This window comes from Amaranthus tricolor, chromosome 4 (genome assembly GCF_026212465.1).
Source record: "Amaranthus tricolor cultivar Red isolate AtriRed21 chromosome 4, ASM2621246v1, whole genome shotgun sequence".
Taxonomy (NCBI): domain Eukaryota; kingdom Viridiplantae; phylum Streptophyta; class Magnoliopsida; order Caryophyllales; family Amaranthaceae; genus Amaranthus; species Amaranthus tricolor.
Window position 1 is genome coordinate 3,886,144 of NC_080050.1, and position 27,500 is coordinate 3,913,643.

Genomic DNA, 27,500 nt, shown 5'->3' on the forward strand with positions numbered 1-27,500 from the left:
GAAAGTCAAAGTTTGACAGTACCTCACAGAGCTGGGCATAGTGCTTATATGTATCGCTGTTTTCATCAAGATCACCAAGCAAAGTACCACCACACCAGCCGTTGCCTTCATCCACTGATGACATAGCAAGATACCTATGCAAAGAGAAGAAAAAACAACCTCGGTTTAAGGTCATTAATAGGTAATTACAATCAGCCACTAAAACCATAGTTTAACTTTAAGCATAGTTCCCATCTAAACATAGTAATTTATATTTCCAGTGCAACAATGGTCTTGAGACAATTATACTCTTAAAAAACACAATTCAAGAATACTTGAAGTCTAGTCTTATTTGAAGAAAACCCCGCAACATTCCATTACTCAAATGCCATTAAATGGCTCCCACTTAGGCTCCTACGCAGGGTTTTGGAGTGGTCGAATGTAGCCAACTTTAACCAAATAGCAACAAAGAATTTTCCAAAAGCTAATATCATTTAAGGCTTGACATAAATAAGAATTGCATTTGATTTAAATAGCTATTTTTAGCTAATTGCAATCTGAAATCAAATATGTATATTTGGCTCCATCAAGAATGAAGAAGCAGCTTTACAGTTACCTAATAAAAAATAGTAAATATTCCACAATCTAACTGAAATAATCATAATATCCTGCGCACAAAAAGTATCAGACTCAAACCTTTGGAAAATATCTTCTTCATTGCAATCAACCTCTTGAGAAAGCCAATTAAAGTCACAGGAACCATTAGACATGCTGTCATCTTGGGCAGCACCATTTGTGTTAGCGTCTGAGTCCACCTTTTGGGCAAATTCTTCTCGTTCTTCTTCTTCTTCTTCTTTTGTCAAGCCATAAAGCCAGTTTGGACTGCTGAGTTGTATCTTACTGCATGAGTACAAAAAACACGTCTGGATTCAGAATATGTCGGAACAATGAAGCAAAATATGTACCAATAGATGGAAGTACTCTTTCATCTGAGGATAAAATATTTTTTTTTTTTACTTTTCTATCCACTAGAAGGAATGTAACTGATTATAATGCTTCTTGACAAAGTGCAATACATTCTTATGGCAAGAGCAGAATGCAAAAGGATAAAAGCAGGCCATTCTAATAAAGTGAGTTGTGTAGGAAGTAGAAAAAACTGAAATGTCTTTTGCAACCATTTGCAACAATGTAGACAGCTTACGCTGCATCAGGTGCCAGTGGCACTCCAGAAGGTCCTGCACTGCCTGCAGGTTTTTGACCTGGTTCACCACAGAGCCTCACATCCTTTATATAGCTGCATGTCTTCTCAATGAATTTATCAAAAGAAGTCAGCTTCATCCTTGAGAAGTCTTCTTTACAAGCAGGCACAGGTTCCAGAGAAACTTTTACTCCTTGAGGATTGGCTTCTGTTGAGAATGTACTGCAATTGAAGAAAAATATATCAACAAGACAAAATCACCTAACCAACACATTTAACCATCAAAGCTATGTAGCATGTTATAATGAAAAGATACCATAATTCAAACATCATGGATTCACAAGTTAATTAGCTGAATGTGATTCAGACACCAGCGGAAAAATCAAATCCAGCAGCCAACTACAGATAATTCTAGAGGGCAAGGAGGAGGAGCAAAAACTAAAAGAAGTATTACCCTTTATCTGAAAGGGCATCATCACCAACCCCAACAAGATGAAGATAATAATCAGAATCCAGCTCCCACAGAGCAGGTTTTCCTTCTTTTGGTCTAAAGTAACCCAAAAATCTGAAAGATCAAAACGAAAAAATAAAAAAAGGTTAGTTCTCAATGAATTTACTTTCACTTCATAGCTTTTCATTTTATTCATCATTGAATCTGGGAATTTAGTTTGGGGAAGTGGGCAACATCCAAAGTGCTGTGCACTGACAGGAAAATAAAAATTCTCAACAGGCCTACGTTTTGTCATAGATTTAATTTATTTTTGCCGCCCTGTGTGGTCTTTCATGTTGGTGCACTTAAGATCTGTTCATGATACCCCACCCTTGCTCATCCCATCCCGGGTTTTAACAAAACTCCCTCACCCCCTCCCCTCCCTTCCCCCCTCACCCCCAAATGTTCAGCAACTAGTAACAAGGCATAAATTCTTCTACACTACCATGCTGGACAAGCACACTAACAAAAAATAAGGTAGCTAAAACTAAGAAGGTTTACAAATTTATTGCATCCTGCTTTTCTCCATCGGTGTAAGTATTGCTGTAATATCTCTTAATAGACTTAAGGAACTCCCGCGATTGAGTTGTTGCTTTCCATTTCCCCTGCTTATCTGGAAATACCTAGCATCATAAAAATATAATTAAACCTAGTGGAAAATCATTAATGACCACTGTGCAAAAATGCATTAACATTCGTGATTGCGGTAACAACTAGGTCATGCGGTAAGAGGAGTGATGTGGTTATCGTAACACCAAACATGGCCAAAACACGGTTTACAACCCCGAAAAATATCAGTTCAGTATTTTTAAAACCTTTATAACGCAGCTGATGCGATGCAATGTGATGCGATTCGACCTTGTTTTGGCACTATGTTAATGACTTTAAGACCGGAGAATAAAGTACAAAGAACGCATACTGTATTGTGAGCAGCAGAACCACCATATTGTTGTGCAAGAACATCACCCATGTTCCAGTACATTTCCATCAAGACAGTAGCAATGCTACTATCGGGATCTAATTTAGGCTTAACTGACATTTGCATTGCATGGAGCTGACGACCCAATGCTTCTAGGCCATAAGCATATTGGGCAACATTTGTGCGATCTAAACAATCAATGCAGTTGGTCCGCAAAACTCCACTTTGAAAATGTGGTTTGTGACTACTAAAATATTCTTTCCTTGCATGCTTGCCAGGATCAGAATCTTGCTCCCTATTCTGCGTGTTAAGCATTTCGTTCGTGCTTGCACTTCTTGCAAGAGCTACTAAGTTGGCTCTAAGATCACTCAAAGAAGGATCCCTGGTGCTGATAAGATACGCAATGCCACATTAAAAAAAACATGAAGTCAGGAAAAATGAATTAGACTTTATTAACAAACTATCACTGACCAACTGGGGTATTGAGTACTCGAACAACACTAATGCCATTTCAGTACAATCAAAAACAATCGAATCAGGAATTTCAGACCACAGATCTATATAAACTATGAAACGGCATATAAATGATAAGAACACAAAGACAGTAGCAACAATCACGTCCCAAATTAAATAATGCCTTAAAGGATGCTGAACAGAACACAGATAGTCTATACCTGAGAGTGCTTGTTCTATTTAACTGGGTAGCTCTCTTTTTCACAACAGGTGGTTTTCCACTGTAGTAAAACCCAGTCCTATCAAGTACTCGACTAGCTACACGAGCTAGAACTGCCAAAACATTGGCACTTCTCCTGTTAAATATCACAAGGACACAGAACAATGAACAATCAGTACAATTGACTATCATTACTTGACTTCCCAACAAAACATAGTATGCTTACGTCTTTGCAAATTTATGGAAGTCCCAGTGAACAAATACAAGCTGTTTTTCTTCAGAAAAAATTTCATTTAGATACATAACTGCATTCGTAAACTCACGTCTGAGCATCATTTCCCTGGGCCTTTTCTCAACAGTCTGCATCATAAAATATATGTGAGGTCCTAGAAAAAAAAAAAAAAAAAAAAAAAAACTTTCCCAGCTGAACAGGAAATCTTCCCATCAAAATAAATTAGCTACGTCAATGCAAGCAGGCAACTATCATCCCTAAAACCTAAGACATACCCTTGGGCCTTGGGCCTTCCAAAAAAAAAGTATCATGCAGATGAGAGAAGGGAACACCGACAAAAAGTAGTGATCTGAGAGGAAATATTGCATGGTAATGTAGTAAATGATAAGAGGCGTGAGATCACAGCCATGGCAGTAATTAAAAACTTAATGTGCTTCCAAATTAATATTGGGTGGTTTGGTATTGGTCTGTTCCAGAAGAGAAAAAAGTTTGCGAAAAGCAGTAAGAAGCTATGAACTGTTAGTCTTAACAGAAAACTGCTAATGATATCAGTTGCACAGCCACAATATATTAAATGTGCTGAAAAAAGTTCGCTCGATAACACAATACAAACTAACAACGAAATACGTTAGTGTTGAGCTGCTTAAACACGTGTAATTTAAAGGGCCAACATAAGTTTAACCATTTAAATGGATCGGATTACAGTCAAGATTTTCAACACGACACAAACATGCTCTTACTTATTTAAATAAAAGAAATATTATAAATTTTAGCTCAATTATAAATGGTAAAGGTAACATTGTAAAACGATGTTTCAATTTCCACTATATTATAGTTATTCGTACAATAATGCAGAACATTTCATCACGGAAAAGTGATTATGGTCATAAGTTTACGATACTTTTCTTCAATGCATCAACATAGCTATAACAGGTAAGTAGTGTCAGGGTTCTCACACTGCAATTGAATACGTCAGATTAAGGCCAAGATTTCATAATTGTATAACTTGACACGAACACAATACGGCAAATTTGCATCTATGCCTTAAAAAAACCATTCTCTAGGCCACCACTAATAGATTGCTTAGAGATTAGCAAAAAGTGTATGTCCTTCAAAAACTAACAATTTAAAGAAAGAAGAGGATACTACTCGACACCTTTATTAAGTTAAACACAATTATTGGACTGCCATATCTCTCAAACAGGTCTTCAAAATGCAATTTGGTTGCCTCATAGGTAGGATCATATCTCTGCACTGATATCAAGGAGAGATGAGATCTGCATCTAAAAGAAAAGATCTTTATCAAAAACATTCAACAATCAACATGACAAAGGTTTACAAATTATATCTGGCTTTGGACTGAATCTTGAAGCCTCTTGCGACCAAAAAAGAGGAATTGAACCACGCATCTGCACAACAGAACTCATTTTCCCCTTGCAGGAACCAGCATCTTCATCAAGCACAATTTGCTCTGTTTCAACATCATTAGCTACTCTTCCTCTATCATTAACTCCCCTTTTCAAGTACCTTACTCAAGACAAAACCAAACAAACAAATAGGACAATTTAGGTGAGCCCACATAGTTCCCTAAAACTCAAAGAAATGCACAAAGTTCAAATGAAAAATCAAAAAAGCAAAGATATCAAGACAACGGCATTCTAAATGAAATTAAAATCATAGTAGCATTAAGAAACTTCATCAGTATCCTCAGGAAAAAAAAAAAGAAAAAGTTCATTTATTCATTAAAAGTAGCTAGTAGTTTTTTTTGCCATCACCCTTTTTCTACATTATAGTTAAGACTTCAGAAGAAACACAATACATATTTGTTGAGCACTAATGAAGTAAAACTTCAAATAGCCATGCTAAAGTAGGTGCATGCATTACCCTCCACCTCCCAATCAACACACATTCAGAGTGTGTAACATAATTCGTCTGTTAATTTGTTTTTTACATTTGCAATTCGCTCAAAATGGCTCAAAAATGGCCCAACACTGGCCATAATTCGCTTTTTACGATTCGCGAAGAGACTAATGAATTAGGTGATAGAGGTTCATACATATACCAGCCGCCCACTTGCGCACAAGTAGAGTTGTAAACAACATCTCAACTATGGTTATAACAGGAGCAAGGCCTAATAGCTTTTCCCATAACAGCATGTTAACAAAAGAGGTAAAACCATACAAAATATTGCGGCCCAAAGAAAGATTAATTTAAGTTTCTTCACTCAATAGTCAATAAAGAAGAAACAATTCCCATGATCTTAATATCTGCTAGTTGTTGTCTTTAATATAACTCCCACCCCAAACCAGTAAAGAAATTTAATTAGGAAACAATAGAAAGAGGTAGGAGGGTATATCTATATCATACCCCCTCATATTCTAAACAAATGTCTCATTCCTCTTTTGGCCTATTTTCATATCAAATGCCTCATTCCTTATTTAGTAACATTTTCTCTTAGTTATGCCCTCATGGGGTCTAACTATTTGCACAATTGTCATTAAATTATCACTTTTTCCATTGCTTTTTTTCACTTATCACTCCTCTCATGTGGTCCCTAGTGATCCCCCTCCCCTTTTTAAGACATTGGTGCTAAATCAAATGGGATATCTGATAAGTATAGGAGGGAATAACAAGGTTAACTGAATCTGAATGCAAATAGAGCTTACCTAGTTCCAGCAAAATGACGAGACCTTCTAGACACCAAGGCAACACTAAAATCACGTCCAAAAATTGACATCCTCATCTGTCAAGAAACATTCATAGTAAGACATGACAACAATTTCCCAAACTAGGGACTAAGTGTCCACTGTCCAGACCAAGTTCCATCAGACACTGATGTAGATTCTATACAGCAGGTAGCCAATTAAAATGATAGTTTAACTACTAAAATAACAACAATAGTAAGCTCCTTCAAGGTAGGATAGACATAAATTCAATTGTCATCAACAATATATAATACCATGTTACTTTCTCATCAATTCTTCACCTTCTACATACTCAAATCCCTACAATTTCTCACCCTCCTATCATAAGCTCTTTAATTGATAATCCAAAATTCTCAATATACACAATTTCACCCAATATCTCATACATTCAATACATGAAAATGATACTTGCTTGCTTAGTTGACAGCTAAATTACAATCAATATCCTAGTATGTCGAAGTTGACAGCTTATGATAGGAGGGTGAGAAATTATAATATAATAATCCAAATTTACAAGTAAGAAACTTAGTTAACAGATATATATCCAAGGACAAAGGCATACAGAAAATCCAACTAAAAACCTCAAAATTAGCTAGTATTTTAGATCTCATGAAACAAAGCAAATCGATAACCAATATGTAGAACTTGACAGAGTAAAAGTTAGTACATACTTGCTTAAAGTACCCATGAACCAATGCAACCGTCCAAATATTATTTTTGCATCTTGTACGAACAGGTTCAGTAAGATACATATTCCACACAAATCTGCTATCATAATGAATTCCAACTGAATCGTTGGACTGCACATTACTTTGCAAGCTTTGCATAATAGGATATGTGTAGCTATAAAAGAAATCCTTAGTCAAGTCGACACTAGACAAAAGCTTTTTGTACCTGCAAGCAACAACTCACAAAGCATTAAAATTGTAGCGTGCAGACAGAGCCATACAACTCCAAGAGAGAAATATGTTCATCAAGCAATATAACAACCATATATTACATAAACGAGAAATATCCTTCATTCAAAAATCAAATACATGTCACAGAAATGATGACATCAAAAGCTGAAACAATTGAATTTACCTCATCTCGGTCTTAGAATATGCAGTATCAGTCTGAACAGATGCATGAGGGATTGTAATCATTTGACTTTCATCAATAGCGTAGATAGCATGCCCACATATACACCCAATCTGCCGTCTCTTGGTGATCACAATTAAATAATAAGACTCCAAAAACTTGATACAACCCGCAACACCATAAACTTTAGCAACAAAATTTAACCCTCCAGTTGCCCGGTTACCCTCAGCAATCCTCTGCAATAAGTTCTTCACTTCTTGTCGTGAATACACCACTGGATCTTCACTGATGTTCAGTTCTGAAGGCTCACATCGATCAATCTTCAGCACCCGAAAGAATCGCTTGTTCCGGTCACTCCCAATAAGATAGAACCTCTACAAAAAATCAAATAGAAAAATACTCATCAACAAACATCATAAGTTATTATTAAGCGAACTGAAAAAAGAACGTGTGCAATACCGCTCGAGTTTCATAAAGCTTTATTCTCTCAAGTATATAAGAGTTTGGATCGGCTTCAGAATCATTGGATGGATGAATTTTTCCTGAAGATTGAGAGAAAACTATAGGATTAGAAGTTGAATTGTTCTCTGTCTTGGTGGCCATTCACGAGCCCTAAAATTTGTTCCAGCATCAGGTAAACCAGGAAAAAAACATAAGGAGAAGTCAGAAAGTACTCCAATTAAACTAGAGCAAAAATATAAATCGATCGAATGCATTTGGTAACTAGTCTTCCTAATCGGCTTCAACAATAATGATAGGATGATGCTCTAATAACAGATAGTACTACAATTGTATAGAAACTTGCACCATCCTAATAACTACTATCTAATCAAAGAGCAAAACGAAATTGAATAGTGCAAATGAAAATCATTTTCATAACTAATCAAGATTCGATTTTCCATTCTAGATCGAATTTCCTGATAAAATGATGAAATTTAAGCACGAAATGATCATTCAGGATAAACTATAGAAAACTCTAACCCTCACCCTATCCACAAAAATCGTTCAATGTTGCTAAAGTAAGCAATAAAAAGTTCTCACCAATAAATCTAGAACTATTCTCCTAAATCAATCATTCACCCACAAACAACTAATCATTAACAACGAAAAAGAACAGAATATCACGCAAATTCAATAAAACCCTAATCCTACCCCGCAAGAAACATTCAATGTTGATCAATTGACAAACAATTTATCACCATCAAACCCAGAATTAACCTTTTCCGACAATAATCAATTCATTAGCCTACAAACAGCTAATCATCAAGAACGAAATGGAACAGACAAACAGGAAATTCAACACAAAGTAAGCAACAAACAAAAATGAAAATTTCATACAGAAAAATAAAAAACGGATGTATAAAAATTAATTCATGAGATCAAAACAGCTACTGACCTTTTGAAACTACAGGAGAAATCGATCAAATTGGTGATGATTTATGATAGTCGATTAGTAGAATTGGATGTTTAGTTAACCAGTTTCCATGGTCAGTAAATCTTCTTCAAAAATTTTCTCCGCTAACTACCAACTAAAAACTTTTTCTCTTTTCTTTAATTTTCTTCGCAGAATTCTTTAACGGTTGTAATATTTGTGTAACTATTATTACAACATTTTTTTCTATTACGGATTAGATATTATTTTATTCTTTTCGATTTTAAATTTATATTTATATAATATAATATCAAAATATAAATATAAACTTTAATAAATTTAGTTCACAAATTGCTGTGATTAAGTATATAAGCTAGATAGTCTAATCAATATAAATTAAATAGAAAATAAAAATGTGAGCTACTTATTTTGAGGTCTTCTATTTGAAAAAACGGTTTCTCATAAGCATAGATTAATTTAATTTATATGTGACTATATATGTTAAAAAATTTTGTCACCTAAAATTTCACAATATTTTTTTGGGCTCTCATTTGTAGGTTTTGGGCTTGTAGCCCGCCGTATGATAGGTTCATAACTTTCTAAACTTTATGCTTCATGACAACGTGTGAACCATATAAATTGAAGAAGGTTTTGAATAATTATGAGACACAATTTTTAATTTGATTCAAAATTTATTAGCAAAATTTAAGCATGAACTATAGATATTTGCCTGAGAAAGTGGTATTTACTACAAAAAAGTTTAAATATCAATTAGTAGATAACAATTTTTTTGTCAGTTATAATTACTTTTATCCTTATTTAAAGCCTCAATTAATTTCACCTATAAGTTTATTTTCTCTTTTAATTTCATCCGATTGTTTTTTTTAACCCACTTCTGATTTATTATATTCACCGGATACAAATCAATATTGATATTAAAATGTGAAGCACACACAAGCTACAAGATCAAAACTTGAGGTTGAAAATGAATTTATATGGTGCAAGCAATGAGCTAAACCAAATATACAGGTACGTAATAAAAAACAAAGTAAACAAGACAATAACAACATCAAAATTTAAGGTGGGTCACCAAATAAAGGCTACATTCACCATACCTAGCAAGTATTGTATTAATAGTGCGTTTAAAGGACAAAAAATTCAATAAACCCTAAGGCATTAAAATGGAGAGACTAATGATTGTGAATAATAAGCAAGAAAGAACAACTAATAAAGGAGACTTTTTCGACTAAGCTAATATAACAACACAAAAAGAAGGTAGAAACGAGATAATAGGCTTCGACTCGGATTGCTCGACTGCTCGTTCGAGCACCTGGTGTCTACTAGGCTCTAGAATTTTTATGCTCCTTCAATGTTATTCATAGGCTCATTGATAGCCTAGGTGGTTGGTACCCAAGGTTTCTCCAATCAATGATCGCTCAATCATTTATACCTTAATTATGCCCCATCCAACCCCAAACTAGCATTTGGCCCTTCTGTAATCCATGCCAACATACTTAATTAATTTCGTTAATCAAATCCTAAATACTTGGTGAATATAAGTTATCCATATTCCTAACATTCACTTTTGTTAAGCACGAATTCTTGTATGAGACGGCTCATCATGAGACGCGCCTTATACATGGATTAAAAAGTCCAACAATACAAATTATTAGCATATGAACTTGTTTTGAGATCATTACACCCAGAGAGACAGTCTCTCACAAGAATAAATATCTATCAAGAGGTGCAAATTACACGAGACGATCGAACAATAGAGTAATGATTAAAAAAAATAAGGACATTTGAGACCCAAGTGTAAAAGCCTAGTTGATTGGATTAGATAACCCTATAAAAAACACTTTCCAAATTAGTGGTGGACGTTGGTGTAAAATTAGAAACCTATTGGATGACGATGATGATGTTACCAGTACACTTTTCTTGTTCATTTACAAATTTACCTACTAAACAATTTAATATTAGATCAGACTTCTATGATATTGGTTCAATTTCAAGTTTTCGATATAACAAATTCACAACTTCTGCTGCTAAATCTGGTGGATTCTCTGTATCAGTAAGTAATTTTACATGTTTACTAATTCTGAAAATTAAACATTTATATTTGTGATTATCATCGATTTTTGTTAAAGTATTTATTATTATTTATATGTGACTTATTCTACATCGGAGAAAGAAAACATGATTGTTAAAGTATATAACATATTCTGGAATCTAAACCATCAATTTAAACTTTTAATTGAGTTAGATTTCTTAATATAGTATCAGAATACTAAATTAAGGATCATTGAAATTACACTTTAAAATTTAATGATCCTCAATTCAAATATGCATTCTTTTTATTATTGATTACTTAGTCACTTCATATATTGTGTGCTTTATATTTAATTAGTGATTTTTTTTTTATTGTTTTTAGTTTAATTCGAGGCCGGTAAATCCTTATATATGTATAAAAGAAATGAAAGCTATATTGGTTTTACTCTAACAAGGATATGTCAATTTATAAACTTGAGGATTAACACTTACTACTATCAATTGGTTTTAGCAGTGAATTTATTTTGGGTTTGTATGTAGATTACCTCTTTATTTGGGTTGTCCAGGTCCATTTTTAAAATTCTAACGGCCCGTTTGGTTAGTGGAATTAAATGGTGGTAATGGAATTTGAAAATGCTATATTAGAGTTCGAACAATGAGTTTCAAACTCCAATATTCCCAAGATCGAATGTATGAAGTTTTGTGAGAACCAAATTACGCTATCAATGATATCGATGTTTGTAGGAGAAAATAATGCAATAAAAAACGACACAAAGATTTAACGAGGTTCACCCAACTTAGGTTACATCCTTCGGGGTGTAGTATCTCTTATATTATCAAAGTAGTTCAAAGAACTCTCAAATATGGAGAATTACAATAGAGAAAAGATATAGGCTAATGTTTGGCTTGGGGTGTATTTTGTAGATGTATTACAATGGCATATGAGACCTCTATTTATAGTGGTTTATACATTAATGGGTATTACATAATTAAGGCTAAGGATTAATGTACAATAAACAACTTCAAGTAACATCAAGAGTCAAAAACCAAATCCAATGCTCGACGAAGGCAATGCTTCATTACTTGGATGCCTCGTACAAGAATCTCCATCCTTTAGTCTTCTCATTAACTATCATTCATCATGGCTTAATTACCATCATAATATGCATGTTTAAGTGCCTCCATCAAAACACCATTCATTCCATGCATTGATCACCAACTTAAACACCATCATTAACACACAAATTAATCCACCAACTTAACTACACATTAAGTGATTAACTTAAACACCCAAAAGATTCCACTTCTATGCACTCATACTAATGCATAGTCTCGAATGGTGTACTCAAGTCACCAACAACTCTAACAGAATTATTTATAGTGTAAAATTTCATCAAAAGTTTCATAATATTCCCGTAATGAAACTTTGATTATAAAAAAGTTTTTTTGTTTACAAATTTTCATTACCACCTAATACCACCTCTCCCAATTGTAATGCATTGGAATGAATTTTATGAAAAGAAATGAGTTGATTGAAGTTGGACAAGCATGACCATCAAGGTAGCCAATAGATTTTTCAATCAAAATTACACTAGTTTTTCATTCTCATTTCCACCGTTTATTACCACCTACCAAACAGGCCGTAATAGTTTTATTAAGGAATTAAAGATGTACTTTTAAATTGGGTTTTTATATCAATTTTTTGATCAAATGATTCCTGAACCTGAGTACGAACAAAAGATAATTTAATTAAGGTGCATTATTTAGTTGATTAATTTAATTAATAATGTGCAGGGTTTTAAGAAATGTGAGAAATGTAGAGGCCAAGGTGCCATAGAATGCCCTGGATGCAAGGTACTTTCATTATGGTGTAACATATTCATGATTTTTAGCATTTAGGTTTGATTAATTGATTTTAAAGCAATAGCCACTTATTATATTTTTCAAATCTTTTTATTGTATTTGCAATTGCAAATTAGGGACCAAATATTAATTATCATGATTAAATAATGCATTTTAGTGATTGAAACTCAACTTTTATGAATTTGGTGCAATGTAAATGTGTCATGTAAGCATGTGTAAATAGCTGTTAGTTGTCTAAATAGTTATAACTGTATTGTTCAATAAAAACAACGAATATGGTAGCAATTGGAATATATTTTTTGAATAAATGTAAAGAAAATATTAGATCAATACTTTTGATTTGAAACACTAAAAGTTATAACGTTTTGAAAATAAATACATACACCACTAAATGTTACTTAAATTGTTATTATTTTAATAAATACTAACATTTTTGTGAAGTACTAGCAATTTTTTAGCCTCATTAAACCACTAAAAACTACTTAAATTGTCGTTGATCATACCTTTTGTATCTAAAATGATTTTTAATTGTCCAACAAAATCCATAATAGATATGTCGCTGAATTTAGTTAAGTCGGTCAAAAGCTGGCTCAACTTGTTAACCAAATTCGAACTTAATCCGAAATGAGCTGATTTAGATTGAGATTAATGTACCTAATTTAGAAAATGAATCGACTTAATCTGATATATTTTTTAAAATGTTAAATTAAAGTTAAATTTTTGAACTCAAAAAAAAATGCATAACCATTTAATTAAAGAAGTTTAGTTTCAAGTCATATAAATCCGAACTTAATTTATAAGTCACTAACTCAAAATTCTAAAAAAATTAATAAATAAGTTAATATTGGTTTGAGTTGACTAAAAATAATTAGGTCAAACAACTTATATGGTTGTCTTGAATTTATAAATATATATAAAAGAGATAAGCGGGTTTAAAAATAATTTGATTTATGATTTTCAATTTAATTAATTATACAGGTTAGATTTATAGGTAAAAAGTTTCTGAGTTATTTATATATATGATGAATTAAAAAACGAATCCGATCCAATCTAATTTTTTGAAAGACCTAAATTTAGTATTTATTTTATAAAAATTAAAGTATATAATATATTTAAAGGCCTTAACCATCAATTTAAGGCCCTAGAATAAGTTACTTATTCTAACAAATTTTTGGAATGCTCACTACTTTCAAATTGATTTTCTTATGTACTATATTTTTTTATATTAGTTGATTAACGTAGAAACTTTTGTCCACTAAGAAACTTTTGGAGCTAGTTGAACTATTTGGATATTTTAAGTAGCATGGTGTATTATATTGTTGGATATATTTTGCATTTTAATTAATAATTTATATTTGTTACACTAGGTAAAGTCTATAATCGCAATAGGAAGTTAAATTCACTCAAATTCTTGATAATAACATAGATTTTTAGACTCGAAACCAAACATAGATCTATGAGATGTGAATATGAATTCGGGTCCCAGCAATTTAAACAGACAAATCGAATCTTCTTTTAAAAACAGATCTAGATTCAAATCCAATTAAACTTGGTCAAGTTGTTGCCATCCCTAGAGTTTACAATGCAACAGCATCAAACTTGGTCACTTGAACGAACATGAAAGAAAAAAAATCGAAAAATAAAATAATGAGTTCCATCAAAAGAAAACTACTAGGTTGTGAATGGTGATACAACTATATAACATAAAAGCCAAAAATATTCCCTTTATTTCTAAGATATTACCCCGATAAAATTTTGTAAAAAAATTTAAAAATAGTGGAATCATTTAAATTGTATAGATAATATTAAAAAAATTTAAAAATATGAATAAGAATAAATTAAAGGGGTAAAAATATGTTTTTTAAAAAAGAAATTGTAACAAAGTAAAAAAACAGATTAAAAATAAAAGTGTGATAATTGAGAGAGTTGTTAGCCATTAACCTATATAATATCTACTATGATTCTATTTGTCTATGACCTCATCATGATTATTTGTAGTTAGGGGCGAATTCAGAATACTCTTATAGATAAGACATACATTTATTTATGTGTGCACAAATAGTCTAATTTCAGTTTTTTTTTTTCTGTTATATGTTATATCATTTTAAATTAACAAGATTTTTAATAAAACCTCGACAATGACCTAGATAGGCCTGGACTTAGATTTTCCTCCGTATGATTGTAATTAGAGCATTAAATTGCATTGCTCTATTTGTGTTTAACGTTTAGTTGTTTGCTTTAATTAGATTTCTTATTAAGGTAATTATTACTAATTATCTTGCTTTTTACTCAGGGAACCGGGAAGAACAAAAAGAATGGGAATATATTTGAGAGATGGAAGTGAGTTTTATTTTATTAAAGTAAAAATAAAGTGTCGGTGATTATTATAATATTAATTACTTGTAATGTCGGCTAATTACTCTCATTAATTAAGTATAAATATAATTAAAGAAGTTTAATATAATTTGTAGGTGTTTTGAATGTCAAGGATTTGGACTAAAGAGTTGTCCTCAATGTGGAAAAGGAGGTCTTACACCAGAACAAAGGGGAGAAAGATGACTTGCTTTCACTTTTTTTATCCTATAAAAATGGCTTATTTTTCAACTTATAATTATAATAATGAAATTGGTTGCAATTAGATGTGTTCATTCGAGTTATTGGATTGATTTTGGATCATGTGTCGCTTTACAAAATTAAAATTTGCGTCCATTTTAATTTCTACATAAGAGTAAATGTATTTTTTATAAGTCGGATTAAATCAAATTCGGTAATATAGTCGGAAAAATATCGAATCATCATACTTTTTAGCACAGCAAGATATAACAAAAGCATTTGCATAAAACAAGATAATAGTTTCAACCATCATCAGAAAATATGGAGGTTCTAATAAGTGAAATATATGAAACTTTAGTATCGTATTGGTGTTAGATTATATAATATATAATAAATTATGTAGCTTTAACCATCAATATTAAATTTTTGTTGAATTGATATTTTAATATGATATTAGAGACCAACGCAACAAAGAGGCCATAGGATTGAATATCACTCACTTTCTCATTTAAAGTGAAATATTTAGCGTCATTTATGAGGAGGATATGTACCGCATATATAATTCTAACTCTAAAGAAATCTCATGTGAGAGAGTATGTTCGACTAGATGTAAACCTCAACCATCAATTTAATTTTTTTTATTAGTCGATGCTTAATAAATGTCACCTTTAACTCTTTTGAGGACTATGTAGGAAGTATATATATTTTAAAATTGCTCTTGTGTAAAGTTAAAAGAATAATAATTACAATGGACATCCGCTCTTGGAAAATAAAACCCTAGTTTTTATGTCTTTGGAATTCGACTTTATTTAAGAAATTTATCTTAAATTTTTTTTTCCGTACCTATATTAATTAATATTGATTAAAAATTACTATCTTTAAGAGAATATCATATATTAAATTAAATTGGATAAATAAAGTTATAAATGCCTCTTATCCTATGTCTTGTCGCATAAGTTATTTAGACAAACAAATTAAGCGAATTCAATTAAAAACATATATTACTTAATTTTCAAGTAGTTACAATCAATTCTTTTACCCAACCTTCAATAAATAACTATTGACACCATATTTAAGAACTTTGCACGAGATAATAAACTAGTTAAATGGGTGGAATGTGGATATGTGATCGCATATAGTTTAATAATTCCAAATGTTAATCAATATAATGCATTTGCATTATAATATTTTTATACTAAAAAAAACTAAAACTCTATAAAATTATAATATTAGAAAAAACAGTCTGTCTTGTATAAGACTGTCTCACGGTGAGACAACCTCAAAACAAGAAGCCCATAAGGTAAAAGTTTTTATTATTGAGCTATTTTACCCAAGTATGACTCATGTCTTACGGTGAGATGGTGTTATACAAGAACTTGTTTAGAAAAAATTGAAAAAAGTGTTTGACAAACATATTAGTGATGTAACTTCAATTAGTAGTATAAGTCCTTATGAAAAGGTGCCCAAAAACAAATTTGTGTGAATTTGGTCTAAAGCGAACAATATCATACTAATGTGTATTATTCGCGGGTGATGGGCTATCAATGGCCGAAGGTTCGACCAGGAAAATATGTCTACAATAAAGCAACAATGCATGTATTATATCATATATTGGGTCTGAGGGAGGGATTATTGAGTGTATATCCCAAGTTTCATATTAGAAAAATATGTGTAAAATTGATCTAAAGCGAACAATATCATACTAATGCAGATTATTATGGCTGATGAGCACAACAAAATTATTTGATTAATCATGCTAACCCAATTTTCTTCAACGGATTAAAGTCTTTTTAAGAAACTTATTGACAAATAGATTTTAGTTTCCTTAGTAATAAATCCTTAAGTCAAATATATAATGTAAGATTTTATCAAAGTTAAATATATATTATTAGTTACAATGTCTCCTTCAAAATGTCCCCTTCTTGACCTTCATCTAAAATACTTATTCAAAGAACCTAACCTTTGCCCTCACCAACTAGCATCTTTTTTCTTTTGTTTTATCAAGGACACCTACTAGCTTCTTAAAAGTACATAAAAATATCCACTAGTTGAATTATTTTTGCAATATCTATATTGTCTAAAATATATATGACACCAAAATTTTAGAAAATAAAATTATATCCAAATATCCAATAGATTATTAGTCTTGACTTAACCATACATGACATATCCAATTGAGCTTTACCTTATTTTGTTTCTCATATTGACGGCAAAGCTTTTGTTGTGTTTAAAATAGGATATTCTTAGTTCTATTTAAGAGCCACATATAATTAATTTTTTTATGAGAAATTGTATATTAATAAAAGATATATAATAATTTATAGCATTTAATTGAATTAGTGTATATATAGTATTTTTATAGATCCATTAAGTATTACATTTATCAATTATAGTGAAACATCTATTTTAGCTTTATAAACTTATATCAAAATATCTATTAAACCATTCATCGTTGCTATCACAGTTATCCTATGTCATTTTTTTGGGAAAAAGTGACAATACATGTTTTATAACCTCATCAAAAATCCCATTTCTTTCTTGATGTTAGTATTGTCCTCTCGTGAAAGTATGAATAATTAACTGAATCCTCATGATTTTCAAGATATTTAGCTAAAGATAGCGAACACCATCGAGGCTTTCGTTAACGAAAATAATAATTTACATGAAAGAGTAATTTAAGAAATCAATTGAAAGATACGACTAATATTAATATATTTTGGTGTGCATTTAATGACTAATTCCAATCTAAAGTTTAAAATACATTTAAGTTTACTATCTAAATATAATTATATCCTTTGGGATTGATAAGCAAGATTTAAAATATTTATCATTTACATTTAATTTTATAACAACACTATATCTAACTTGAAATTGAATCTATTAAATTTTGATGTGAAAAAAGATCTCCATTTTGATTTTTTTGGATCATATCAGAAAATTAATCTTTAATACTTATCCATACATTTCTTTTTGTTTTTAATGTCATACACATAATTAATATTTTATTTCAACCCTCATGGAGCAAAATCTAATGCCCAGACTGGTAGATTATGACGTGTTTGACGTAACAGTTTGATTAGTTTTAGGTGGTTTCTTATTCTTCTACCACTTTTAGAAACATTTAGTGATGCAAGTAGTTGTTTTGAATGTTAAATCTTGTAGCGTTTTAAAATCAAATGAAAGTAGTGGTTTGAGATTTCCTCTATATTTTTCTTAACAAATTATTTTTCATTAGCTACCATAAAAAATTTAATATACACAGTTAAATAGACAGCTAAATATCAAACAATTACTCTAGAAATATACAACTACAACTACCTACAACAACTAAAATCTTATTTTTGTAACTCCTTTGTCCCATTTGATTTGCCTCTTTTTCAATTTTAGTTGGCACCAATAATTATATCTCATTTTTATTTTTACATATGATCTCACTATTTTTAGTCTTTATATTCTCTCTTAGTTCTAAATACATCACTACTTTGCACAAACTCCATAGTTTTTCATTATTTTCTATTTTCGAACAATATAGCTTATCAGTTTCTTTTAATTTTATCTATAAATTTAAAATTTTTTTAAATTTTATCCACATAATCTACCCTTTGCTAATATACTTATTATCAAATTTCTACCTTTTTCTTAAAAAAACACCATATTTCTGTTTGATACTAATTCAAAGTGAGAGAGTAGTATAATAATAGTGTACAATAAAACAAGAGGTTATTCTTATGCCAAGTGGTCCACATTAAATTCTTATCTTGTATTTAAAAATTGCCAATATCCCATGTATTTATCCACTTCACCCATTTTGGGAAATTAAAAAATACATATCAATTACCAACTCACATTATATGTAGCAACCAACACACATAAATACAACAAAAACAATACCTTTACTTTACTTTGGTATCAAACCAAAAACACCACCAACAACAAGAAGATGATGAGAAATGGAAATGGAGGGTTAAGGGGTATTCAAAGACTTGGTTTCAGTTCGCCGTCGACGACATCGAAATCGAATTCACCTCGCCGGAATATTCATTTTCCGATCAATTGTTTATCGGATTTTAATGATTATGCTGTTTTGGGACTTTCTCCTTTTGCTTCTAAAACTGATGTTAAGTTTGCTTACAAAAGATTGGCTTTAAAGGTTCATTTTTACAACAGTTTCTCTATAACGTTGATTCTGAAATACTTAGAACTGATTGCAACTGATCTTAACATGTTGTTCGAAAAAAATATGTTTTTATATTTTTACTGAAAATGTAAGAGATTTGTTGCTTTTTGCAGTATCATCCTGATGTGATCAGAGGAGATCATGTTGCTGAAAAGCATAAAATGTTCGTAAACATCAAATCTGCATATGAGGTACTACTAATTTTTTATTTTTTTCATTATTTTTGTTGATTTTTCTCTATTTTATTATGAACTAACATAATTACATAATATAAGATATACTCCTTCTATTTGTTTTATTTGTCGAGTTTAATTTTTTTTTATATTAAGTGTTAAAGAATCAATTTAACTAAAAGATTAAGTTGATCGTTAAGGCCCAAAATATGTTATATTCGCTAACATGCCCTTTACACAACAGTGTGGATGATGCAACACAAATTCTGCTCATACTCGAGGCTTAATATTCCGTTTTAAAAAAGAGGTGATTTAGATTCGAACCAGTACTCTCTGGTCACGCTGACTTTTAATATCATGTCAAGGAATAACCTCAAACAAAACTTAAACGGGTGATTGAAGCTTAAAAATATGTTTTATACTTTAACATAAAAAAATTAATCAGATTTTAATAAAGTCTATTTGAATACATGGTTCAATATTTAAAAATATGCCCATAATGTAAAATGGAAAAAAAATAAATACATATCTCCCCACCTTGTTAATAATGAAAACTAAATATTTGTTTTTATATTTATGACCATTCATGAAGCTAGATTAGATTCCCCAAAAAATACTAAGAAAGAATTGTGGGATTCTGATATTGGGCGGTGTAGAACATTAATGGGAATCGAACTATTAAATAAATACTTTTGAATGGTTTTGCATTTTTCCATTAATTAAAGATAAAAATTTTAAATAAAAAAATTTTCTTTTTCATTAATATGGGTCCCACAAGTTACCTTTGGAATTAGCAAAGGTCACACATTTTGTATTTTTGGTGCAAAAAGGTCATATTTAATTCACATAAGGCAATCATGGATTGGGTAAATGTAGAGTATTATTACCTCTTAATATCTAATATTATTGAGAAAAGAATTTAAAATTTACACAATTACATATATATATATATATATATATATATATATATATATATATATATATATATATATATATATATATATATATATATATATATATATGCTCTATTCCACCCTTAGCACATTTATATATTTATATTTTTACTTATACATTAATTTTCAAAAAAAAAATTAAATAATAATAATGATGTGCAATTTTTGATTTTGTTCTAAATTTTTCCAAGATAGTGAACATTTAATACATTAATTTTCAAAAAAAAAAATTAAATAATAATAATGATGTGCAATTTTTGATTTTGTTCTAAATTTTTTCCAAGATAGTGAACATTTAAACATATTTAGTATTAGAAAAAGCAAAAATGATAATATAGATAAACTTTAGATTTTAATTATAATGAGCTAAATAAAATATTAATTGCATCAATTGGTATGTAATACCTCATCCGCTCTAAAATACTTATAATATTTTTTCCACTTAGTTCGATATACTAATTAATCTTTAATATTTCCAATATTACAAATAATTTAAAATATATTAATAAGCTTTTTCCTCTAATTCTCTTTTAATAATAAAAAGCAAAATGTTGCGTAGGTGGGTTTAATAACAAATGTGGGACTCAAAAGTACTGAAAAAAGACAATAAAATGGCCATACCTTGTCTATGTAGTGAATGACTGAAAGATGCCTTATCATGTAGGAGTAATCCTATTCTATTATTGTAATGCAACAACTACTATACGCCATATGCTATTCACTGTTTTTGATAACGTACTTGTCATTTCTTTTTTTTTTTTTAAATATTTTTTATAAAGTGTAAAATAAATAAATAATAATATGACATATATATGTTATCTCTTTCAAGAAACCAATTAAAATCAAAAGTTTTAGGGAGTGTTTGGTTTATTATTTTTTGCGTAACGGATTTCATTAACACAATTCATTATTTCTTGTTTGTTATAAAAATTGAATAACCATTATCATTACCTAAGGGTAATAGTTACCATTACTTGTTACCTCTTAAAAAGTTGTGGAAACAATTATCCTTTCTCTCCACATTCTCACAAATCTATATACAACTAGCTCCACCATTAATGGCCCCCTTGTTAGTTCTATTATTCGTTACCCATACTTTTTAATTTTTTATACTAAATAAAATTTAACAATAACATTTATTATTACCTTTACCCTTTCTTATCCATTTCCTTTCCATTTTCTTTCCTCTTTTAATACCAAACGCTCCCTTAGTCGTTTATGGTTAAGATTTTAAAAATCATGATATTGATAGATTTTAACACACTCCTTATAAGAAAATCTTTTAGATTAAAAGTGTGGATACAGTTTATTAGGTCACTATAAGTTGTCGTTGTTTTTCCCTTTCCAGATCTTAATTATAGTTTTCTATAAGTGGGGTATACTGGGTATGATGATGATGATATACATAATATTGAATATTCCTAACAAAGATAATATATTCAAAGCAATATTCTACCCCACACACCAAACAAGTGTGGTAGACAAAAGCATAAATTTGAGTAGACAACATACCATAATTAGTAATGGCCACGGAGCGGGTTACCCAGAACTAGTGGTGGCCACGGAGCGAGTTACCCAGAACTAGTGATGGCCACGATCCGGGTTGGGCCGGTTCCGTTACGGTTCCGGTTCCACCTGCTTTCCGTTCCATGTGGAACCTGATTTGAACGTTTTGGTTCCGGGCGATTCCAAACAACACCTTGGCGGTTCCGGTGGTTCCAACTCGCGGGTCGGACCATCGGTTCCATTCTTATTTTTCCTTTAAATATAATATAAAAATACTATTCTAATGCGGACGTACCTTTGATGATTACTTGATTATTAGCGAAATTTATTGCTTGTCATTGTTATTAAAATATTTACTGAAAAGAATAAAAATAAATAAATTAATAAGAAACGATAAAGATGATTAATAAAAAAAAGGGTGAAAATGGACTTGAACCCAGCACTCGAAGGAATACTAAACTTCCATATCCCGAATGAATTAAAGCTCACATAGTTCTTTGTCATACCTTTTATTTGTAGTTGTTTGAATGTTGATTGATCGTTGTCCGATTGATCCTATTCGTCTTCGTCATCATCATCTTGTTGGTTAGATGTTTCCGCTGATTCTCCTCCTGACGATGATGCAGATGTATCCATCGTCATCCATGGATCATCATCGCCTTGATCATCATCGTTCTTGAGTCCTTGTATTCAGAGCTCCGCTTGATCCCAATCTTTCTTGCAAACACATATTTGAATAGTATGTAGAGCAAGACGAGATCTCTTTCCGCCTAGAACTCTTCTACCTGCACTAAAAGCAGACTCCGATGCAATCGTAGAAGTAGGATCTGCAAGGATATCCTTTGCAATTCTCGATAATATGGGAAATTTTATGGATTTTTCTTTCCACCATTCTAAAATATTATAGCTACTTTGGTCAATTTCAAAGTGATGTTTAAGATAATTATCTAATTTTAAATATGAAGTGGAGGGTGAGGAAGAAGATGGTCCTACAAAACTATCATCTTGGCTTATTATGTTAGATATTACAGAATTATAATAAGTGGGACGTGCCGAGACGCTAGCACGCCTAGACGTATCGCGACTTGGGTTATATACACTAGCATAGTAATCATAAAGTTCTGCTAAAAGTTTTTTACAATTTTAAACATAATTATGTACATCACTAGGCGGACGATCTAATGATTGGTAGTAAAATCCAATTACTTTTGTAAGGGTTTCCGTCTTAAAACATGGGTCTAAAATTGTCGCAATTCCATAAATAAAAGGAAAAACAGTAAAATACGTCTTTCACTTGTCCATCATATCTGCAAGAATCGGCTTTAAATATATGTTAGTATCATCATGCGAATGTTTAAGAAGATGATAAAAAATAATTATACATTGACTTATTACTAAGTGGACGTTTGATTCGTAAACATATGAAAAAATCTTAGTTGCGTGGACATACGCTTCTAATATTTTCTGTACGCCTATAACTAGTTCACATGTTTCATCACTTATATGGCTATCTATACACTCATTTCTTCTTCTGCGTAATCGTGTAATTCGTGGTCGTACCCTTCTGGATAATTTGGTTCAAAATTATAATTACTAACCGAAGGTGTTGTTGATACTGACGGAGTTGAAGTGGCCTTTCTTTTGGAGTTAGAACCTCCCAATGATTTTGCCACTTTAGTAACTTTTTTAGAGGCTTTTTTCAAAAAAGAAGACATGATAATATTGAAATAATAATGAAATTAAGAAATAAATAAATAATTAAAAGACTAATTATGTAATTAAGAAATAATTAAAAAACTAATTATATAATTAAGAGAATAATTGCGTAATTAAGTAATTAAGTAGAGAAAGTAAGTAGAGAGAGTAGAAGAGATGAGTTGTGAATGAAAATGATTGAAAGTGTGGTGTATTTATACGAAAAATCCCAACGGCTAGTTTTTAGCCGGTTCCAAAGAACCGCTGAGTCGAATGAACCGCCCGGTTCCAAGGAACAGTTGGGCCGGGTGAACCGGTTCGGTCTAGTTCCCGGTACCTTAGAAGGGTGAACCGACCAGTGGTTCTTTAATCCGGTTCAAGCGGTTTTTTCCGGCGGTTTCACGGTTCCTCGGTTTTAGCCGGTTCGATTCCGGGTAACCTGCTTCGTGGGCGTCACTACTCGGAACTGAACCGCTGCAGAACCGATTGAAACCGTCCCGGAACCGGAACCGTTCGCGACAGGTTCCGAATCGGCCCGAACCACGGAATTGTGAAACAGTCGGAAAAAACCGCTTAAACCGGGCCAAAGAACCGCGGACTGGTTCAACCGGACCATCGGTTCCTAGGAACCGGGAACCGGACCGGACCGGTTCACCCGGCCCAACGGTTCCTTGGAACCGAAACTTGAACCAGACTGGTTCACCCGGCCAAACTGTTCCTTGGAACCGGACCCAAAACCGGGCGGTTCACCTGGCCCAACGGTTCTTTAGAAGCGGCCAAAAACTAGCCGTTGGGATTAAATACACCGGACTTTCAATCATTTTCATTCACAACTCATCTCTTCTCTTACTCTCTCTACTTAATCTCTCTATTTAATTACGCAATTATTCTCTTAATTATATATTTAGTCTTTTAATTATTTCTTAATTACATAATTAGTCTTTTAATTATTCATTTATTTCTTAATTCCATTATTATTTCAATATTATCATGTCTTTTTTTTGAAAAAAACCTCTAAAAAAGTTACTAAAGTGGCAAAATCATTGGGAGGTTCTAGCTCCAAAAGAAAGGCCACTTCAACTCCGTCGGTATCAACAACACCTTCGGTTAGTAATTATAATTTTGAACCAAATTATCCAGAAGGATACGACCAAAAATTACATGATTATGCAGAAGAAGAAATGAGTGTATAGATAGCCATAGAAGTGATGAAACATGGGAACTAGTTATAGGCGTACAGAAAATATTAGAAGCGTATGTCCACGCAACTAAGATTTTTTCATATGTTTGCGAACCAAATGTCCACTTAGTAATAAGTGAATGTATTACTATTTTTTATCATCTTCTTAAACATTCGCATGATGATACTAACATATATTTAAAGCCGATTCTTGCAGATATGATGAACAAGTGGAAGACGTATTTTACTGTTTTTCCTTTTATTTATAGAATTGCGACAATTTTAGACCCATGTTTTAAGACGGAAACCCTTACAAAAGTAATTGGATTTTACTACCAATCATTAGATCGTCCGTCTAGTGATGTACATAATTATGATGGAAATTGTAAAAAACTTTTAGCAGAACTTTATGATTACTATGCTAGCGTCTAGGCGTGCTAGCGTCTCGTCACGTCCCACTTATTATAATCCTGTAATAGCTAACATACTAAGCCAAGATGATAGTTTTGTAGGACTATCTTCTTCCTCACCCTCCACTTCATATTTAGAATTAGATAATTATCTTAAGTATCCTTTGAAATTGACCAAAGTAGCTATAATATTTTAGAATGGTAGAAAAATCCATAAAATTTCAGAATTGAAAAGGATATCTTTGCAGTTCTTGCTTCTACGATTGTGTCGGAGTCCACTTTTAGTGCAGGTAGAAGCATCTAACCAACTACAAGAAGATGATGATGACGAAGACGAATAGGATCAATCGGACAACGATCAATCAACATTCAACAACTACAAATAAAAGGTATGACAAAGAACTACGTGGGCTTTGATTCCTTCGGGATACGTAGGCAGCTTAGTATTCATTCGGGTACTAGGTTCAAGTCCATTTTTTCCCTCTTTTTTTATTAATTATCTTTATCGTTTCTTATTAATTTATTTTTGTCATTTTTTTAGTAAATATTTTAATAACGATGACAAGCAATGAATTTCGCTAATAATTAAGTAATCATCAAAGGTACGTCCGCATTACTATAGTATTTTTATATTATATTTAAAGGAAAAATAAGAATGGAACCGATGGTCCGACCCACGAGTTGAAACCGCTAAGGAACCGTTTGGAACCGCCCGGAACTGGAATCGAAACGTTCGATTCAGGTTCCACATGGAACCGGAACCGACCCAACCCGGATCGTGGCCATCACTAACTATAATTTAAAAACAAACTTGGTAGATTAAAGCATAAATTGAGTAGTTGACATAAAATAATTTCAAACAATATTGTTAATTTTTGTGATCTTTAATACATCAGTGCAAAAATTTAAGTCTAGATTTGTTTATGTTATAGGGTAATTTTAATTAAAAATCTATTAAATTAAACTGTTTAACACATAATATAAAATAGTAACAATTGAGTTAAATTTGAAAATATACGAACATACTTGCATTGTTCAGATCATTTACGTTAGTATTCTGAATTCGGCCTTGTATACATCGTTTCATCATTTTCAATACGTGTGACTTAAACAAACGGAGTCATCACATGAAAATGATGGCAACTTATGTAAAACTCATGGTGATTGGTGAACACCAACTTCAATTGCTTCTTCTATACGGCTCTATCAACATTCTTGGGCCCATTATTGGGCTTTCACGACTGCTCTTTCATGTTTGATTTTGGCTTCTATTGGTCCCCTAATTACAACAAATGATTTATTTTTTACAAATTCTCAAATAAAATGTCTCACCATGAGACATGCTAATACATAGATTAAATAATCCAATTAATATAAATTATCAGCATACATATAAACTTCTTTTTTTGATCCTATTTTATCAAAAGACAGTCTCTCATAAGAGTACTCTTTAAGTAATTACTTGTTATAAGTGTTCACTTTAAGACTATAAAAAGGAATCACTGTAAAACTATAAGTTATTACTTTAACGTAACTATTGGTCTTAATTAAAGATTGTAGTTTATCACTTGGAAAAGTCATAACTGATCATTTTAAGACTCTACATATAGATTAGGCTAGCCCAATAGAAATAGTTTCAATGTGAGACCGTCTAATTTGATAATTTGTGTTTCTATTTTTTTTTTTTTTTAATTATCCTTTTTTCTTCTTGGATTTATTGCTATTTGTTTCTTTCAAACATCATTTTCCTCTTTTGCTCTCTCTTTTTCATAAAAAGACTTTTTGTTATTTTCTATGAAATTAAAATTTTAATTAGTTTTTAGGACTTTACCTCATTGTTGTTATAAAAGGATTTCATTAATAACAAAAATTAATTTTGTATTTATTAGATGTGATTGTAATTAAATTAATTTTTAACTTATGTATCATTAAAATTTTATTGTAGACTCTTATGAGGAAGTTTGAAGAAGAAGAACAGATGCAAACAATGCAAGATAGTGGTGATTATGATGAGTGGGATGAGTGGATGGGATTTGAAGGAGGAATTCCAGCTACTTATCAATCTTACTAAACATTTATTAGCATCCTTTATTTTGTAAAGTTAATAAGTGAAGTATTTATTTTAATTTCAGTCTTTTATGTCATTGTTCTAAGTGTATATATATATAATCAATGTACATTACTTCCATCATTTCAAAAAAAAAAGTGTACATTACTTTCATTTTTCGAAAATAAATCACAAATAGCCAATTGACTTAAAAGCAACGTACATTCGGAATAGAAAAGATGTTAG

At 31.3% G+C, this 27,500-nt stretch overlaps 3 protein-coding genes across 4 annotated transcripts in view; 2 read left to right on the forward strand and 1 right to left on the reverse strand.

Moving 5' to 3' along the window:
* LOC130810345 (phosphatidylinositol-3-phosphatase SAC1) overlaps nucleotides 1-8,865 on the reverse strand; it is a 9,657-nt gene extending 792 nt beyond the window's left edge. The window contains exons 1-15 of the mRNA XM_057676364.1: nucleotides 8,673-8,865; nucleotides 7,736-7,888; nucleotides 7,280-7,650; nucleotides 6,868-7,090; nucleotides 6,158-6,234; nucleotides 4,831-5,018; nucleotides 4,648-4,745; nucleotides 3,486-3,619; nucleotides 3,261-3,395; nucleotides 2,587-2,974; nucleotides 2,169-2,290; nucleotides 1,632-1,742; nucleotides 1,181-1,399; nucleotides 676-879; nucleotides 23-134 (exon numbers count right to left, since the gene is read on the reverse strand). Of these exons, the coding sequence (XP_057532347.1) occupies nucleotides 23-134; nucleotides 676-879; nucleotides 1,181-1,399; nucleotides 1,632-1,742; nucleotides 2,169-2,290; nucleotides 2,587-2,974; nucleotides 3,261-3,395; nucleotides 3,486-3,619; nucleotides 4,648-4,745; nucleotides 4,831-5,018; nucleotides 6,158-6,234; nucleotides 6,868-7,090; nucleotides 7,280-7,650; nucleotides 7,736-7,879 (2,526 nt within the window). The 5' untranslated portion in view covers nucleotides 7,880-7,888; nucleotides 8,673-8,865. The remainder of the gene's footprint in view (nucleotides 1-22; nucleotides 135-675; nucleotides 880-1,180; nucleotides 1,400-1,631; nucleotides 1,743-2,168; nucleotides 2,291-2,586; nucleotides 2,975-3,260; nucleotides 3,396-3,485; nucleotides 3,620-4,647; nucleotides 4,746-4,830; nucleotides 5,019-6,157; nucleotides 6,235-6,867; nucleotides 7,091-7,279; nucleotides 7,651-7,735; nucleotides 7,889-8,672) is intronic.
* Nucleotides 8,866-10,474: 1,609 nt separating this feature from the next.
* LOC130811423 (uncharacterized) lies at nucleotides 10,475-15,208 on the forward strand. Its single transcript, XM_057677743.1, has 4 exons — nucleotides 10,475-10,719; nucleotides 12,492-12,551; nucleotides 14,854-14,900; nucleotides 15,032-15,208. Exons 1-4 carry the CDS (start codon nucleotides 10,555-10,557, stop codon nucleotides 15,117-15,119), a joined length of 360 nt encoding a protein of 119 aa, XP_057533726.1. The 5' UTR covers nucleotides 10,475-10,554; the 3' UTR covers nucleotides 15,120-15,208.
* Nucleotides 15,209-18,769: 3,561 nt separating this feature from the next.
* LOC130811422 (chaperone protein dnaJ 8, chloroplastic) lies at nucleotides 18,770-27,428 on the forward strand. Of its 2 annotated transcripts, none has more exons than XM_057677740.1 (3): nucleotides 18,770-19,263; nucleotides 19,404-19,481; nucleotides 27,153-27,428. In XM_057677740.1, the coding sequence occupies exons 1-3, from the start codon at nucleotides 19,054-19,056 to the stop codon at nucleotides 27,276-27,278; spliced, it is 414 nt and encodes a 137-aa protein (XP_057533723.1). In that variant the 5' UTR covers nucleotides 18,770-19,053; the 3' UTR covers nucleotides 27,279-27,428. The 2 variants fall into 2 exon arrangements, with proteins under 2 accessions (XP_057533723.1, XP_057533725.1); XM_057677742.1 differs by lacking the exon at nucleotides 27,153-27,428 and adding an exon at nucleotides 22,549-24,657.
* The last annotated feature ends 72 nt before the right edge of the window (nucleotides 27,429-27,500 follow it).